Here is an 11,867-nt window from a genome sequence, read left to right as displayed (position 1 = left end):
CAGGGCAGGGGCTGTAGCCAGGAGCCTGGCGGTCCGCCTCTGGAAGAAGTGCTGAGGAGCGCGGGGATGCTGCGTGAGAGCCTGCTTCCCGGTAGGTCACTGCGCCGAACCCCGTCACCGCAGGGGTGAGGCGGGGGTCTGGAGAGCTCTGGACGGCATAGATGGCTGCTCGCGTTTTTGTTGCTGGGAGCAAAGAAGCTGCATTTGTTTAAAGGAATTTTCCAGTTGCGTTAATGTGCTGGGAAAGTTTCATCCACATGCTGTGAGTTTGTGTCCTTTTCAAGGATTTGAGCAGCATGAATGCCAGAGTGCACATCGGGTGCTTTCCCTTGTAATTAGGGGAAAGACACATTAAAATCTCACTTAAAATCATAGAATCATTAACGTTGGAAAAGACCTCTAAGACCATCAAGTCCAACTAGACTTGTCAGACTACTTAGAGAAATCGGGTTACAGGCTGCTGAGCTAAGCTGTGCAAAGCAGAGGGACTGCACATCTAAACAGCGCGTGTATTGTATGTGTTACATTCACTGCCAGTAGAATTTAAAAATTAAAATTTGTCCTGTGGCTACTAAAATCAGTAATTTGTCTTTTGACAGGTGTTTTGGCACAATATGTTAGCTGCTTAGAATTGGTGAACAGAAGACTGCCTTGTGGCCTTGCTCAAATTGGAGTGTGCTTTCACTCTATTCCAGAAAGTGAACCACACAACAAAAACCTTAGAAGGTACAGTAATAGAGGGATTAATCCCTTTTCCCACTTAAACAAACTGTTTGCACTTGTTTCACTTTTGGATTATTTTTGAATGTTGTCTCTTGCTTTTTCCCCTGTTATTTTTGAAGGAGTTAACTTGCTGACCTTGCTATTGTTTAAAGAACAGGCGAAAGGACCACGTCTTTGCTTGCATGGTTTAGCTCTCCCAGAACTGCAGGACAGTGGCTTGATTACTGGTTACGCCAGAGGCTCCAATGGTGGAGAAAGGTAACAGCAGTGGGATGCCTTGTCCTGCTCCTTTCTATCTCAGAGGGGGAATAGACAACCTGGTAGGTTTTATGGGGTTATGTTGCTTGCCTGTCACTGAAATACTTGTGAGAAACCAAAAAACTACTTAAGTTTATGACAAGCCTGTTAAGTAGTTTATAACGTGACTTGCAGAACAGCAAATGCTTTGTGTTTGTGATTTGAGATCAAAATGCCGTAAAAGAATAAAGAAATTTGGGCTGTAATTTATAAAAATCTCTTGCTGAAAATCACAGAGTTCAGCTTGCACTATAGACTTGTCTTTTGTAATTAATACAGCATGCACAGTAGTGATCACCTCTTATATCTTTAATTTTCAGTTTGCAGTAGGCCCATCAAACTTCAGCAGCAGTGACTTTCAGGATGAAGAAGGAAGAAGAGGATTTAATTTACATTACAGCTTTCCTTGGGGGACAGAAACAATAGAAACATTGAAGAACCTTGGTGATACTGAACTGTTACAGATGTATCCAGGGGATAGTTCAAAATTACTTGTAAGCTTTACTGTATTAAAATCTTTTTTGATAAAAATGATAACGTGTGAGAGGAATAGTTTCTTTGCTGGTCGAGTTGCTTAGTATGTGACTATCTTTTTATTGTTTTGTTGTAAAAACAGTACAATTGATACTCTGCAGTCAGACCTTGTGAAAAGCAGATAAGTAGTGGTTTGGGTTGATTTTTTTTTGCAAGGCATTAATGCTTTGAAATTAGAATTGGGCTATATTGATAAGATGGCTGTAGTCAGTTGCTTGGCCTTTACTTGCATCTGTGAGTAAATGTTGAGATGAACTCGGTCTGTGTGTTGCAGTGTTAGTTCACATCAAAAAGAACCTGTAAATGTTTTTTCTTTTTGTAGCTTGTCCAGTTCCATATATGTAGACGTTTATGTGGATTAATGTATTACAAACACTGCACAAGTTACCACACTCAGAAGGGGGAATGGACCAGAGAGAATCCTTTCCACTGAATATATTGGAGAGGGGCAAACTTCTAGTCAATGGCAATGTTTGAAAAGTCAGACTGAACAGATAAAAAGAGAGTAACTGGGTATTTTACCAGTAAATTGCAACCTTCCCCTCATCACAGTTTTGTCTGTTTCCTGGTTTTGCAGCTTATTTCTATACCAAAGGCAAAAGACTGCGTGTAATCTACACAACTGTGGTTTATGTAGTGATTTCTCAAAATGTGGGGGCAAATCCTTGTGATAACTTGGAAATAACCTACAAACCTCCAAAAGAAAATGCAGATTTTCAAGTGGATTTGCCATAGATTTAAATTTATGATCAGAGAGGCAGGACAAGAAAATAATACCATCTGCCTCTCATCTTGTGCTTTCCCCAGTGTTTCAACCTTATCTAGTTGCTGTTACACTTTTAAGATGACTGGTATCTTATAAATCTACAGTTGTATTTTAAATGTAATAAGGGTGCTTGAGCTCAATACCTTATTATACCTTTGAAGTAAACAAAAGGCCCTTTGAAGACAGTATTTTGAGGTATCCCTTTGTGGTGGTCTTTTTTTTTCTTCAGGGCCGAGATGGAAGGAAGAATGTTATTCCTCATGTTCTGTCTGTGAGTGGAAATCTGGACCGAGGAGCGTTAGCGTATCTCTTTGATTCTCTACAGCTAGCTGAGAATCCACTAACAAAAAAGAAAAACTCACAGAGAAAGGTAACTTTCTGTAGAAAGTATGAGGAAGAATGGATGATGGAAGGCAGGGGCAGGTCTAAGTACAGAACCCACAGACAATGTTTCCAAGCATGGAAGTACCTCCTTTTTCCCCATTTCCATCCTCTGCTCCCTTCTCACGGGCAGCAATAGGCTGGCTGGCCCCTTGGGCTGCTTCTGCAGTTCTCACCCACACAAGCGATTTTTGTCTCATTTTGCAGTCACCTTTCCTGTTCTGCTGAGAAGGTAGGTTCTTGCCATGCAGGTGATGAAGGGGTTAAGAGGAATTGAAATATAACTGCTGTGTGTGGGCAAGAGGAGTTTGTTTCTTCCGGCAGCATTTGAAGGTTGCTGAGAAGAGTAGAAAAAGTGCGTTGCAGGTGGCAGTGGGGCATTTCCCCAAGGACCATCATTTGTTCCCACTTTTACCCTGGTTTTCTGGAGTTAGCATGCCAGCTTTCAGACAGCACTTGTTAATCAGAACAGCCATTTGATCTGTAAGAACAGGCAGTAGACTGGATGGGAACAGTCTGCTGGGCTGTCTCTCATCACTCTGGCTCCATTAAAGGTGATTGAACTCTGCTAACAAAACTTCATCTCTTTTCTTGGGCTCAGTCAGAATGGAGACATTTCTGCCACACTAACCTAGCTAGTGCCTGTGTTAGTTATATAAAATACACCTTGCTTCTAATTCAGAATTTTCTGCTATGAGAAAATTTTTGCATGTTTAGAACAGTAATTTCAATGAAAAAAAAAATAATATTTCCCAGATCTGTTTAGAATTTCACACTAAATACATTTAGTAATTTGTTACTCTTTGTAAAATTATTAGGTACTTAAGCTTCATCCTTGTTTAGCACCTCTTAAAGTGGCCTTGGATGTAGGAAAAGGTCCAACAACAGAGCTGAGACAGGTATGTTGTAAGAAAATATTTTAATTTTGAGCATTGACTTTCCATGTAGCTTTCTGTTACAATCAGACACGGTTTACGCTGGGGAAAATCATGCTGCTACTTTGATTCTCAGAGACTGATGGTTGTACAGATTTCATAGTGCTTCCGCTGTGTGGCTTGTGAGTCACAGCCAAAGAAGTGCACTGCAGACAGTGGGTAGTAGACTTGTTCCATGCAAAATTAAGGAAAATAAATAACACAATCCCTCTCAGCTTCTTAATCTTCCAGAATTATCTTCGGTCACATCTTCAGAAGGATTTTTAAAAAATTTTATTTAAGTCAGTCATTAAGCTAGTCTGCAGAGAAGGGAGGAAACTTACACTGGCATGGTTTTGAATAGAAATGGAGATTTAATTGCCAGGCTGCTTTCTACTTGGAGATTGTTTCAGCCAGAAAATTAACACCAGCTAGGAATGCTAATACCAAACACACCATAGAGTTGTAATGGATTTAAAACCCTCAAAGTCTGACTTTACATTTTGTTTTTTAAAAAACCACAGGTTTGTCAAGGATTGTTCAATGAACTGTCAGAAAATAGAATTTCTGTATGGCCGGGTTATCTTGAAACCGTGCAGGTATCTCTGGATCAGCTTTATACAAAGTAAGGAGAAACAGTCTTTTGTAAATTAAACTATGAAGTTGAAAGATGACTTTCTGTGGACTAGTGAAAATATGTCTGTTTTCAGTAAGAAGTCATCGAGTGCAGTAACCACATGCCTGAAGGCATGTATCCCAAACCATAAACTTGGATTCTGTTAGTTCTGTTATGAAGAGCAATGTCAGATAGTTAATTTTTAAAATTAAGTGAAGTATAAGCCTCTCACATGTTATTGTTGTGTCTCTGGAGCTCTGTGAAGTGCCTTTTAGAGACTCTCTTATTGAAAATAAATTTCTTCAGATAAGTCATAAGCTTGCAGAACTGTTTCCCACCATCATCCTCCATTTTTGCATCTGGACTGGTTCTGAGTTTCTTTCTTAAGTACTATTTCAAATAGCACACTGTGTCTGTCTTAAAAGTTCTTCCAAGTCTGGAACCATTGCCATTAGTGTATGTGATGGAATTACTTGTGCAGATAAAAACTACTGTTCCAGGTGAGGGCTTCATACGTGATTTGTTGATCAGGAGTGAGTTTTGAGCATATTGCTGCTCATGTCAATGCATCTTGAGCAAATTGATGAATATTTTTTCCTGAGAGAAAATAAATACAACTGTTTGTTCTGTGTGGTAGTCTTTGAAGTAAGTCTGGCTATTAACAGAAGAAAGATATATTCTGCTTCTATAAAAATACTCTTTTAATAGGTCACCAGCAACATTCTTATATACTAAAGTAACTAAATAATTTAAAGAAATGTAGTCAGGGAAGCAAGAAAACTGGTATCTTCACACTGGCCTCAAGTGCAGTATAGTAAAAATAAATATTTCCAGCTTATGGTCATTTGTATGTAACTTATCTGGATTTTTCATACACCAAAAGCAGTGAAAGGTGTGCTCTTTTCTTTGCAGGTACGATGAGATGAGTGTTCTCTTCATGGTCTTGATAACTGATGCCACTCTAGAGAGTGGAGTGGTCCAGCTGAGAAGCAGAGACACCACCATGAAGGAAATGATGCACATTTCTAGGCTGAAGGACTTTTTAACTAAGTATGTAACATCAGCAAAAAATGTGTAAACTTAATTAATTGAATAAAAGCAATTTCTTAAACATCTGTGCCTAAACTGGCTTCTATGGTGTTGTGGACTCAGTGGTTTATCTGCAGATAGTTCTGGTAAAACTTGGTGGTGCATCTGTTTTCCCTCAAATCTAGACCACCTGGGTCTTCCAGGTTACCTTGAAAAGAGGGAAGAGAAACTTGTCCCTCATTAGCAGGGCTAACCATATTCTCTTTTGTGTCTTTAGTTTTACTCTCTTACTGAAAATACTCCATCCTAACGTAAAAATTAATCTTTCATCTGTGTATGGCTGACACAATTACCATCTCTGCTGGGAAATGGTATTTTATATACAAGACTTTTGAATTTTAAATGTTTTAATAACATCAGTAAGAATCTTTCTACTGTCTGTTTGTAGGAATGTACTTTAATCACGTGGCCTTGGTTCTTCAACATTTAAGCTACTTCATCTTGCACTTGGTAAATATAAAAAATCATAAAGACATTATCAAGAGTAAGAGGAAATCAAAATAAATGTAAACAGCTTTTGACAAGCTTTTTTCTGGGCAAAAAATGTCTGTACATAGAAAGTGGTGGAAAAAGACTGATGTGTGATCATATTTAATCCTATACCTAAGTAGTGTAGTCCAAATCAGATACAAGAGTTTGCATAGATCCAAAATTGAGTGATTCTGTTTTTCTGTAGATTTTCTATGCATGTACAGCTTGTTAAATGTCTGCATTAAGTGCTTTAAGGTGTGTATGCAACAAGGCATGTGGCTGTGGATAGTTGTAATGAAGCATCAAAACTTTCCTTAAAAATTTCTTCTATTAACATGGTGCTTATTTAATTCTCAGTGGGTTATTTGTAACTGCTAGACACTAAATAATACTAATTCCTGCGTAGTGTAATTTAGATATAATGCAGGGTTAGCATGGGGTGTGACTTACTGAACTCATGGAATTCTTTGTAAGCTGTCTATGGAATGATACTAAACCCAGAAACATCCAAGAAACAGCCTGTAGCAGAATGCAGAATTTGTTTTGGAGTTAACTGTCCCAAAAGCTGATTTTAGCATCCTTATCCCTACTCTGAGAGCTGAAGTAATGTTGAACTGAGAAATTGCTGCTAGGTGACAGCAGGTACAGAGGCCAAATCTGCATTGTTTGCATACTATCCACTTTCTACTTCAGGAGAGTTGTTAAATGTACAGGAACTTGGTTCTGGGTGAAAGCTTTTTATAATTTATTCCTTTCTGTTTATTAATCAGATGCATATAATGCTGGACTATATATGGTGTCCAGCAAGGTCTTGCCTGACAGTGATTACATTGTTTTGTTTTATTTCGGTTTTTATGGTGCTATTTGGGCAATAAGCTGCTGTTTGTCTAATGGAATTGCTATTTGTGTCTTTGTTAATTCCAATTTTTATCCGTTCTTCTTTTTCTTCTAAGTTGCATTCCTTAGAGATTATGATTTGGGGATTTTGCTTGCTAGTAGAGAACAAGCTATATTGTCTGCCTACAAAAGAATTAGCCCAGGAAACTAGAATCTAAATGTCATCTCTTTCTGTGCAGACTTGGTGGTACTTATCACATCTGAGGATTGAAAAATTATTTAAAAATACATGATGAATTTAATCACAAAAGAGATCTTACCTTGTACTCAGTCTCTGATGAAGACCTTTGAATAGACTGTAGAACATGCTGTCTTTTCTGCTAAAAGCCAGAATAACATAATTCCTTTTTTTTTTTCATATGGATACACAACAGAAGAATTAATATACAATCAGCAGCCTGACCACTAATAACATCTCCTGCATGGGTCCAGAATGAATTTGGGTTGAATTTTTGGGTCATAGTATGTTAATAGGGTTTTTATTTGGGATTTTTTGTTTGCTTCCCCCCCCCCCTTTTTTTTTCCCCCCTCAAAAAAGTCTTAAAGTTATTTAAATTTCTCCGTAGTAAGTAAGCAATTTCAGTATGTAACTGTTACTATCTAAATCTTTCCTCCCTCATATTTCTGTGCATCAGATGTTCCAATATATATATAGCTCGAGATTTTCACCTTTTTCATCTTCTCTTCTAAAAACAGAAAAGTTGATGTATTCTTCTTCTGGTTTAACAGGCTCTGGAGTAAAGATGAGGAACAGCAGTTAAATCAATTACTAGAGACTGACCAGATTTTTTTATATTATTATTTTTTTAATAATCTTGAACCAAACCAGCAAGATTCAATATTGAATATAAATCTACCATGGGCCTTACCAGAGCTATTGTCGCTGTCCTTGCAGGCTATGTGGGCAGAAAGCTGATTGCTGTCTGGCATGAGCAGCTGCACAGAGCACTGAGTTAACCCAGCAGAGCAGCTAGAATTCTGTCTACTATATCAACAGGAAGGCAGATTTGTTCAGAGAGAATGATTCCCTTTTTGATATTTAGAAACAGGAAACAATACATTTGCTGTTGGTTTGTTTTGGATGTTTCTTTTTCCTTTGAAAATACCTTCATGTATAAGGCAAATGAAGAAAACTACTAGATAATAGCATCATGGCTTTCATGTAATGTCTTCATTATTGTGAATTTTCTGCAACTGTAGTAGTATGATGTCTTAACATAGGTCAGTTGCTTTGTTGTCTAGCATTACTTTATAATTTCAATTTGAACTGACTTTGCATCTTGTCAGAGTTAAGAAACATTGAATAAAGAGCTATTTTGTACTGAAAAATTTTGAACAGAATGCAGGAGCTATGTAAGTTTTCTTTTTCTACAGCAGGCATATAGGCCGCTTTTAGTAAATGGGCGTTGCACCTCTTGTCTACTTACTTTTAATTTTCTTCTCTAATGGCAATTTCAATCCTAACTATGAATTGCCAAATGCAATTCTTAATTTTACATCTGTTTACAGTAAATTTTTGTATTGAACTTCAGTTCATTTAAGTAGCTGCAGTTTTGGCTGCACAGCTGACAGGTAGTGCCAGATGTGGATCCCGAGGGACTTCAAATAATGCCTCTGCCAGGCATGGTCAGTAGGAGTGTCAGCTCACTTTACTGAGTAGTAGTAGGTGTCCTCTACCTCAAGAAATTTGCCCGTACTAGCTACAAATAATATAATAGCTTTCTTCAACCAAACTCTCACAAGTAAGGTTCATGACTGCAGGGAGGGCAACATGAACTTACCAATCTCTGCGTATATGACGAAGTTTTCAGTGTCTTCTGTGTTCATTGTTGAAGTAGGGCCAGTTGTGGACCTAGTAGACTTAAATTTTTCTGCAAATTGTAAAAGAAAAACAAACACATGCCTATATCCATATATCAGTTCTTCTTGGAAGGAAATAAACAGCTCTGTGATATGTTTTTGAATACGTGGAGATCTCAGATAATGTTATTTTAATTATAAAAATTACTCCTTAAGCGAGGGCATTTTTAATAGAATTTCCTTTCTTTGCTAAGAACAATGAGGTCCAATTCCTTGCTTTGCTTCCCTCATCCCAGACCTGCCATCTAAAACTTAGCTCAGAGATTTTGCCTTGTCCATGTCTTGTTAAGTTGCCTGTGTTGTTTAAGAGGAGACTTGACAACACCTTAAAATACTGAGAGCACAACTCTACCTGTAACATGATGTTTACACGCTAAAATGTATTGACAACATAAATGAGCACATCTGGAAAAGGAAACGGACATTCAAATAACTCACTTGCTTTATATGAAGGAATTATGAAAAGTGGAATTGCCAGAGCAAATCCTATCACAAAGAGTATCAAGATCAGCACTAGAGAAATTATCAGGGGTTGAGAATGGCTTCTCTCTTCTGCCAAAAAGAAAAAAAAAATATGTTTATACAGTGAAATGTTGTTTCATACTCTTAAGTATTTTCTGCAAATTAAAATCAAGACTTTGCATTTCTTTTAGTTTTGGATTAACTGTGGTTAACGTAACTACTCAGGAGAGTCCTATGTGCACACTGTCACAGCAGAAGGAAGGGAGCTTGCTGGTGCCAGAAGACTCTCCCTTTTGTAGGACCAGAGGGAAAAAGGAAACTAGATTCTCCCCAAGGTGGACCAGGGATCTCTTGGAAAAGTGACACTTTAACAGTCATCCTTTATAGTCACTTCAACTACTTCTATTATGCTGCATGGAATTCTATCTTTTTGCATTAATTTTTAAAACTCTAATTATTTTTTTATTGTAAAAAATTATATTTTGAACATTACGTTGCAGGAACAAAATTTCTGGCTAAAAAAACCCCTTGCATTGTTAAAACAGTCTGAATTTTGCCTGGTTCCTGTTTATCCACCGGTAAACTCTTTCACGCGTGCATACCTGCTAGTGTAAAGTTGAAACTGTTGCTGTATTTTGTGTAATTGTAAAAGCTATTTTCAGCTTTACATTTATAGGTTCCAAAGTCACTAGTGGAATTGATAAATAGAAAAATCACAGCTGCTTCCCTCTTCTGAATCTTCACTGGGGGAGAGATGCTTTGTTTTCCTTTGAAGAATTTGTATGTGATGGGAAGAGAGCCGTTCTCTGAGAGACAGGACAGGGTCACATTCTGGCCTTTCTTTGCTTGAGAGCTGGGTGAGCTCAGCACTGGTTTGGAAATTGGCTCTGTGAAAAGAAAACTGAACAGACTGCATCACTGAGTACAGGACAAGTTCCAAAGCAAGACTTGGAGTTAAGCGGCGTCATTGGTAAATGAGAGGGACATCAAGGATGGAGGGCTCAGTGAGTCAGATCAGACTGGCACTGCTGAGTCCTAAGGTAATAACAGCCACGTGCTGTGAAGTTCAGCTCTGCAGTCAGGGCAGTCCAAAACTACCTGCTGCAAACCAAACCCTGACTCCTTCTGCTGCAGATACATTGCATCAGACATGGCTATGTGCCCCTAAAATAAAATGTGCTGAGAAGGTGTACAGCAAGACATACCTATAAGGGTGAAGTTGAGACTGTTGCTGTATTTTCCACCACTGGTGATGTTATTCTCAGCTTTGCATTTGTATTCACCCAAGTCACTGGCAGAGTTGATAGTCAAGTTAAATAAACCAAGGGTTAAGTCTGAGCTATTTGAAGTGGATACCTTCTGACTGTGTTTAAACAACGTGTATCTGACAGGTGGAGATCCAGAGTCTGAGTGGCAGGAGAGGGTCACATTCTGGTTCATCACGACATTCAGAGTCCCCTGAACAACTGTGAGCTTGGGATTGGACAGCACCTCTGTAAAGAAGAAACTTCTGAGTGAGTTCACTTCATCTATCATGCAAGAAACTCATATTTTTCCTAAAATATGTTGTGGACTAGGCTATCCTTATTTCTGTTGAAATAGGGGTTTATATCTTTCCCCACCTCTGGTAATGGGCGACACAACTTTGTATTTTTCAAAATCAGAATGCAGTTTCACTCAATGAAAAATGCACATCATGCAAAAGAGAGCAGCATATACACATAGAACCAACAGATGTATCCAGATGAATGAACAAAACCACTTTTGAACTACAGCAGTAATGAAAATAATAGAAGTATAAAATTGGAATATAAATATTATGGGGTATTAATTGTAGAAGAAAGTAACCTTATATTCTAGTTGAGGGGTAGCATATGACCCTGAAAGTAAAAGTAGTATTTTATTTGTGGCCATATGTAAACAGGCAGAATTAACCTTATGTAAGTAGATCAAACTTTTGAATAGTAGCAGCAGGAGCCTTGATGGTCTGTCAAATTAGTTTGCTTTTATGGGATCGTACAAATAAATCTGTAAGAAAAACTTGCAATGCTTTTTCATAGAAAATGGTAATAAACTGGTCACAACTAAGATAAATTATGACAGTTCTAGAGGGAAGAAAAATCAACTTGAAGCAATTTTGACTACCTACAAGTCAGCAAAGAGACACGTAAACTGCCTCACTGCACAGACATGGGCAAAAGCTTTAACTTTACATGAAGTTTTTTGACATTTTTTAAGTCCCTCCCCTGGTTTTTTGTTAACAGTCGCTTTCGACACATACCCAAAAAGCAAAAAAAGTGAACCTACCTTTGCCACTTGCAGTAGTTTTCTGAATCTGCTGAGACATTTCAACTAAGAGAAGAAAAAAAAGCTTTCAGACAAGAAACAATGCTTCTTGTTTAGAAAGATCTGTAATATGCAATAAGTATGTCCTTGGCTTACCATAGGAAAAGAGCAGAACTGTGAGAAAAAACATTTTCTTGATACTGAGCAAGACAGCCGGTGGAGTTAGTTACACTAATGAGATCTCTGAGGAGTGGCTCTGGGGGTTGAGGAAGTCCTAAATATGGAAACAGTGCTGATCTTTACTGATGTTTTCTTAAAGACTTCTGTCATATTCCACTTACACTTAGCCTATGGCAGGCAGAGTAGTGGGCAGAAGAAAAAGCTGTGGAGTGAGAAACAGCAGTTCCAGATACAACTAAATGTTGATTTGTTCTAAGATGTAGCTGACACAATCAGCAGTTTTCCATGTGAGAGCTACGTGGTAGAACCATGCTCCCACGCATTGTACAAGACTGTATATAATTTTTCCTGCACTGTTCTTAGAAGTGAATGACGTTAACTGATTTATATC

At 38.1% G+C, this 11,867-nt stretch overlaps 2 protein-coding genes across 2 annotated transcripts; one reads left to right on the top strand and one right to left on the bottom strand.

The window, feature by feature from the left end:
- Positions 1–6: 6 nt before the first annotated feature.
- POLG2 (DNA polymerase gamma 2, accessory subunit) lies at positions 7–5,344 on the top strand. Its single transcript, XM_010174063.1, has 8 exons — positions 7–91; positions 600–726; positions 876–981; positions 1,341–1,514; positions 2,550–2,690; positions 3,520–3,600; positions 4,140–4,240; positions 5,144–5,344. The coding sequence occupies exons 1-8, from the start codon at positions 67–69 to the stop codon at positions 5,307–5,309; spliced, it is 921 nt and encodes a 306-aa protein (XP_010172365.2). The 5' UTR covers positions 7–66; the 3' UTR covers positions 5,310–5,344.
- A 35-nt stretch (positions 5,345–5,379) lies between these two features.
- LOC104519972 (allergin-1) lies at positions 5,380–11,486 on the bottom strand. The gene is made up of 8 exons (XM_029086513.1): positions 11,453–11,486; positions 11,318–11,362; positions 10,216–10,503; positions 9,613–9,897; positions 8,987–9,100; positions 8,470–8,559; positions 7,358–7,420; positions 5,380–5,468 (listed from the first exon to the last, which is right to left on the bottom strand). Exons 1-8 carry the CDS (start codon positions 11,484–11,486, stop codon positions 5,380–5,382), a joined length of 1,008 nt encoding a protein of 335 aa, XP_028942346.1.
- Positions 11,487–11,867: the final 381 nt, after the last annotated feature.

This window comes from Antrostomus carolinensis, unplaced genomic scaffold (assembly GCF_000700745.2).
Source record: "Antrostomus carolinensis isolate BGI_N321 unplaced genomic scaffold, ASM70074v2 scaffold23528, whole genome shotgun sequence".
NCBI lineage: Eukaryota > Metazoa > Chordata > Aves > Caprimulgiformes > Caprimulgidae > Antrostomus > Antrostomus carolinensis.
This window is presented reverse-complemented; position numbering and strand designations above follow the sequence as displayed.

Excerpts from the sequence above, each read along its gene's own strand:
- LOC104519972 (XM_029086513.1), bottom strand. The coding sequence starts at position 11,486 with ATGTTTTTTCTCACAGTTCTGCTCTTTTCCTATG. Across the intron at positions 10,504-11,317 it reads AACTACTGCAAGTGGCAAAG|AGGTGCTGTCCAATCCCAAG; the intron begins GTAGGTTCACTT and ends TCTTCTTTACAG. Across the intron at positions 8,560-8,986 it reads AATTCCTTCATATAAAGCAA|AAAAATTTAAGTCTACTAGG; the intron begins GTGAGTTATTTG and ends TACAATTTGCAG.
- POLG2 (XM_010174063.1), top strand. The coding sequence starts at position 67 with ATGCTGCGTGAGAGCCTGCTTCCCG. Across the intron at positions 982-1,340 it reads GGCTCCAATGGTGGAGAAAG|TTTGCAGTAGGCCCATCAAA; the intron begins GTAACAGCAGTG and ends TTTAATTTTCAG. Across the intron at positions 4,241-5,143 it reads CTGGATCAGCTTTATACAAA|GTACGATGAGATGAGTGTTC; the intron begins GTAAGGAGAAAC and ends TTTTCTTTGCAG.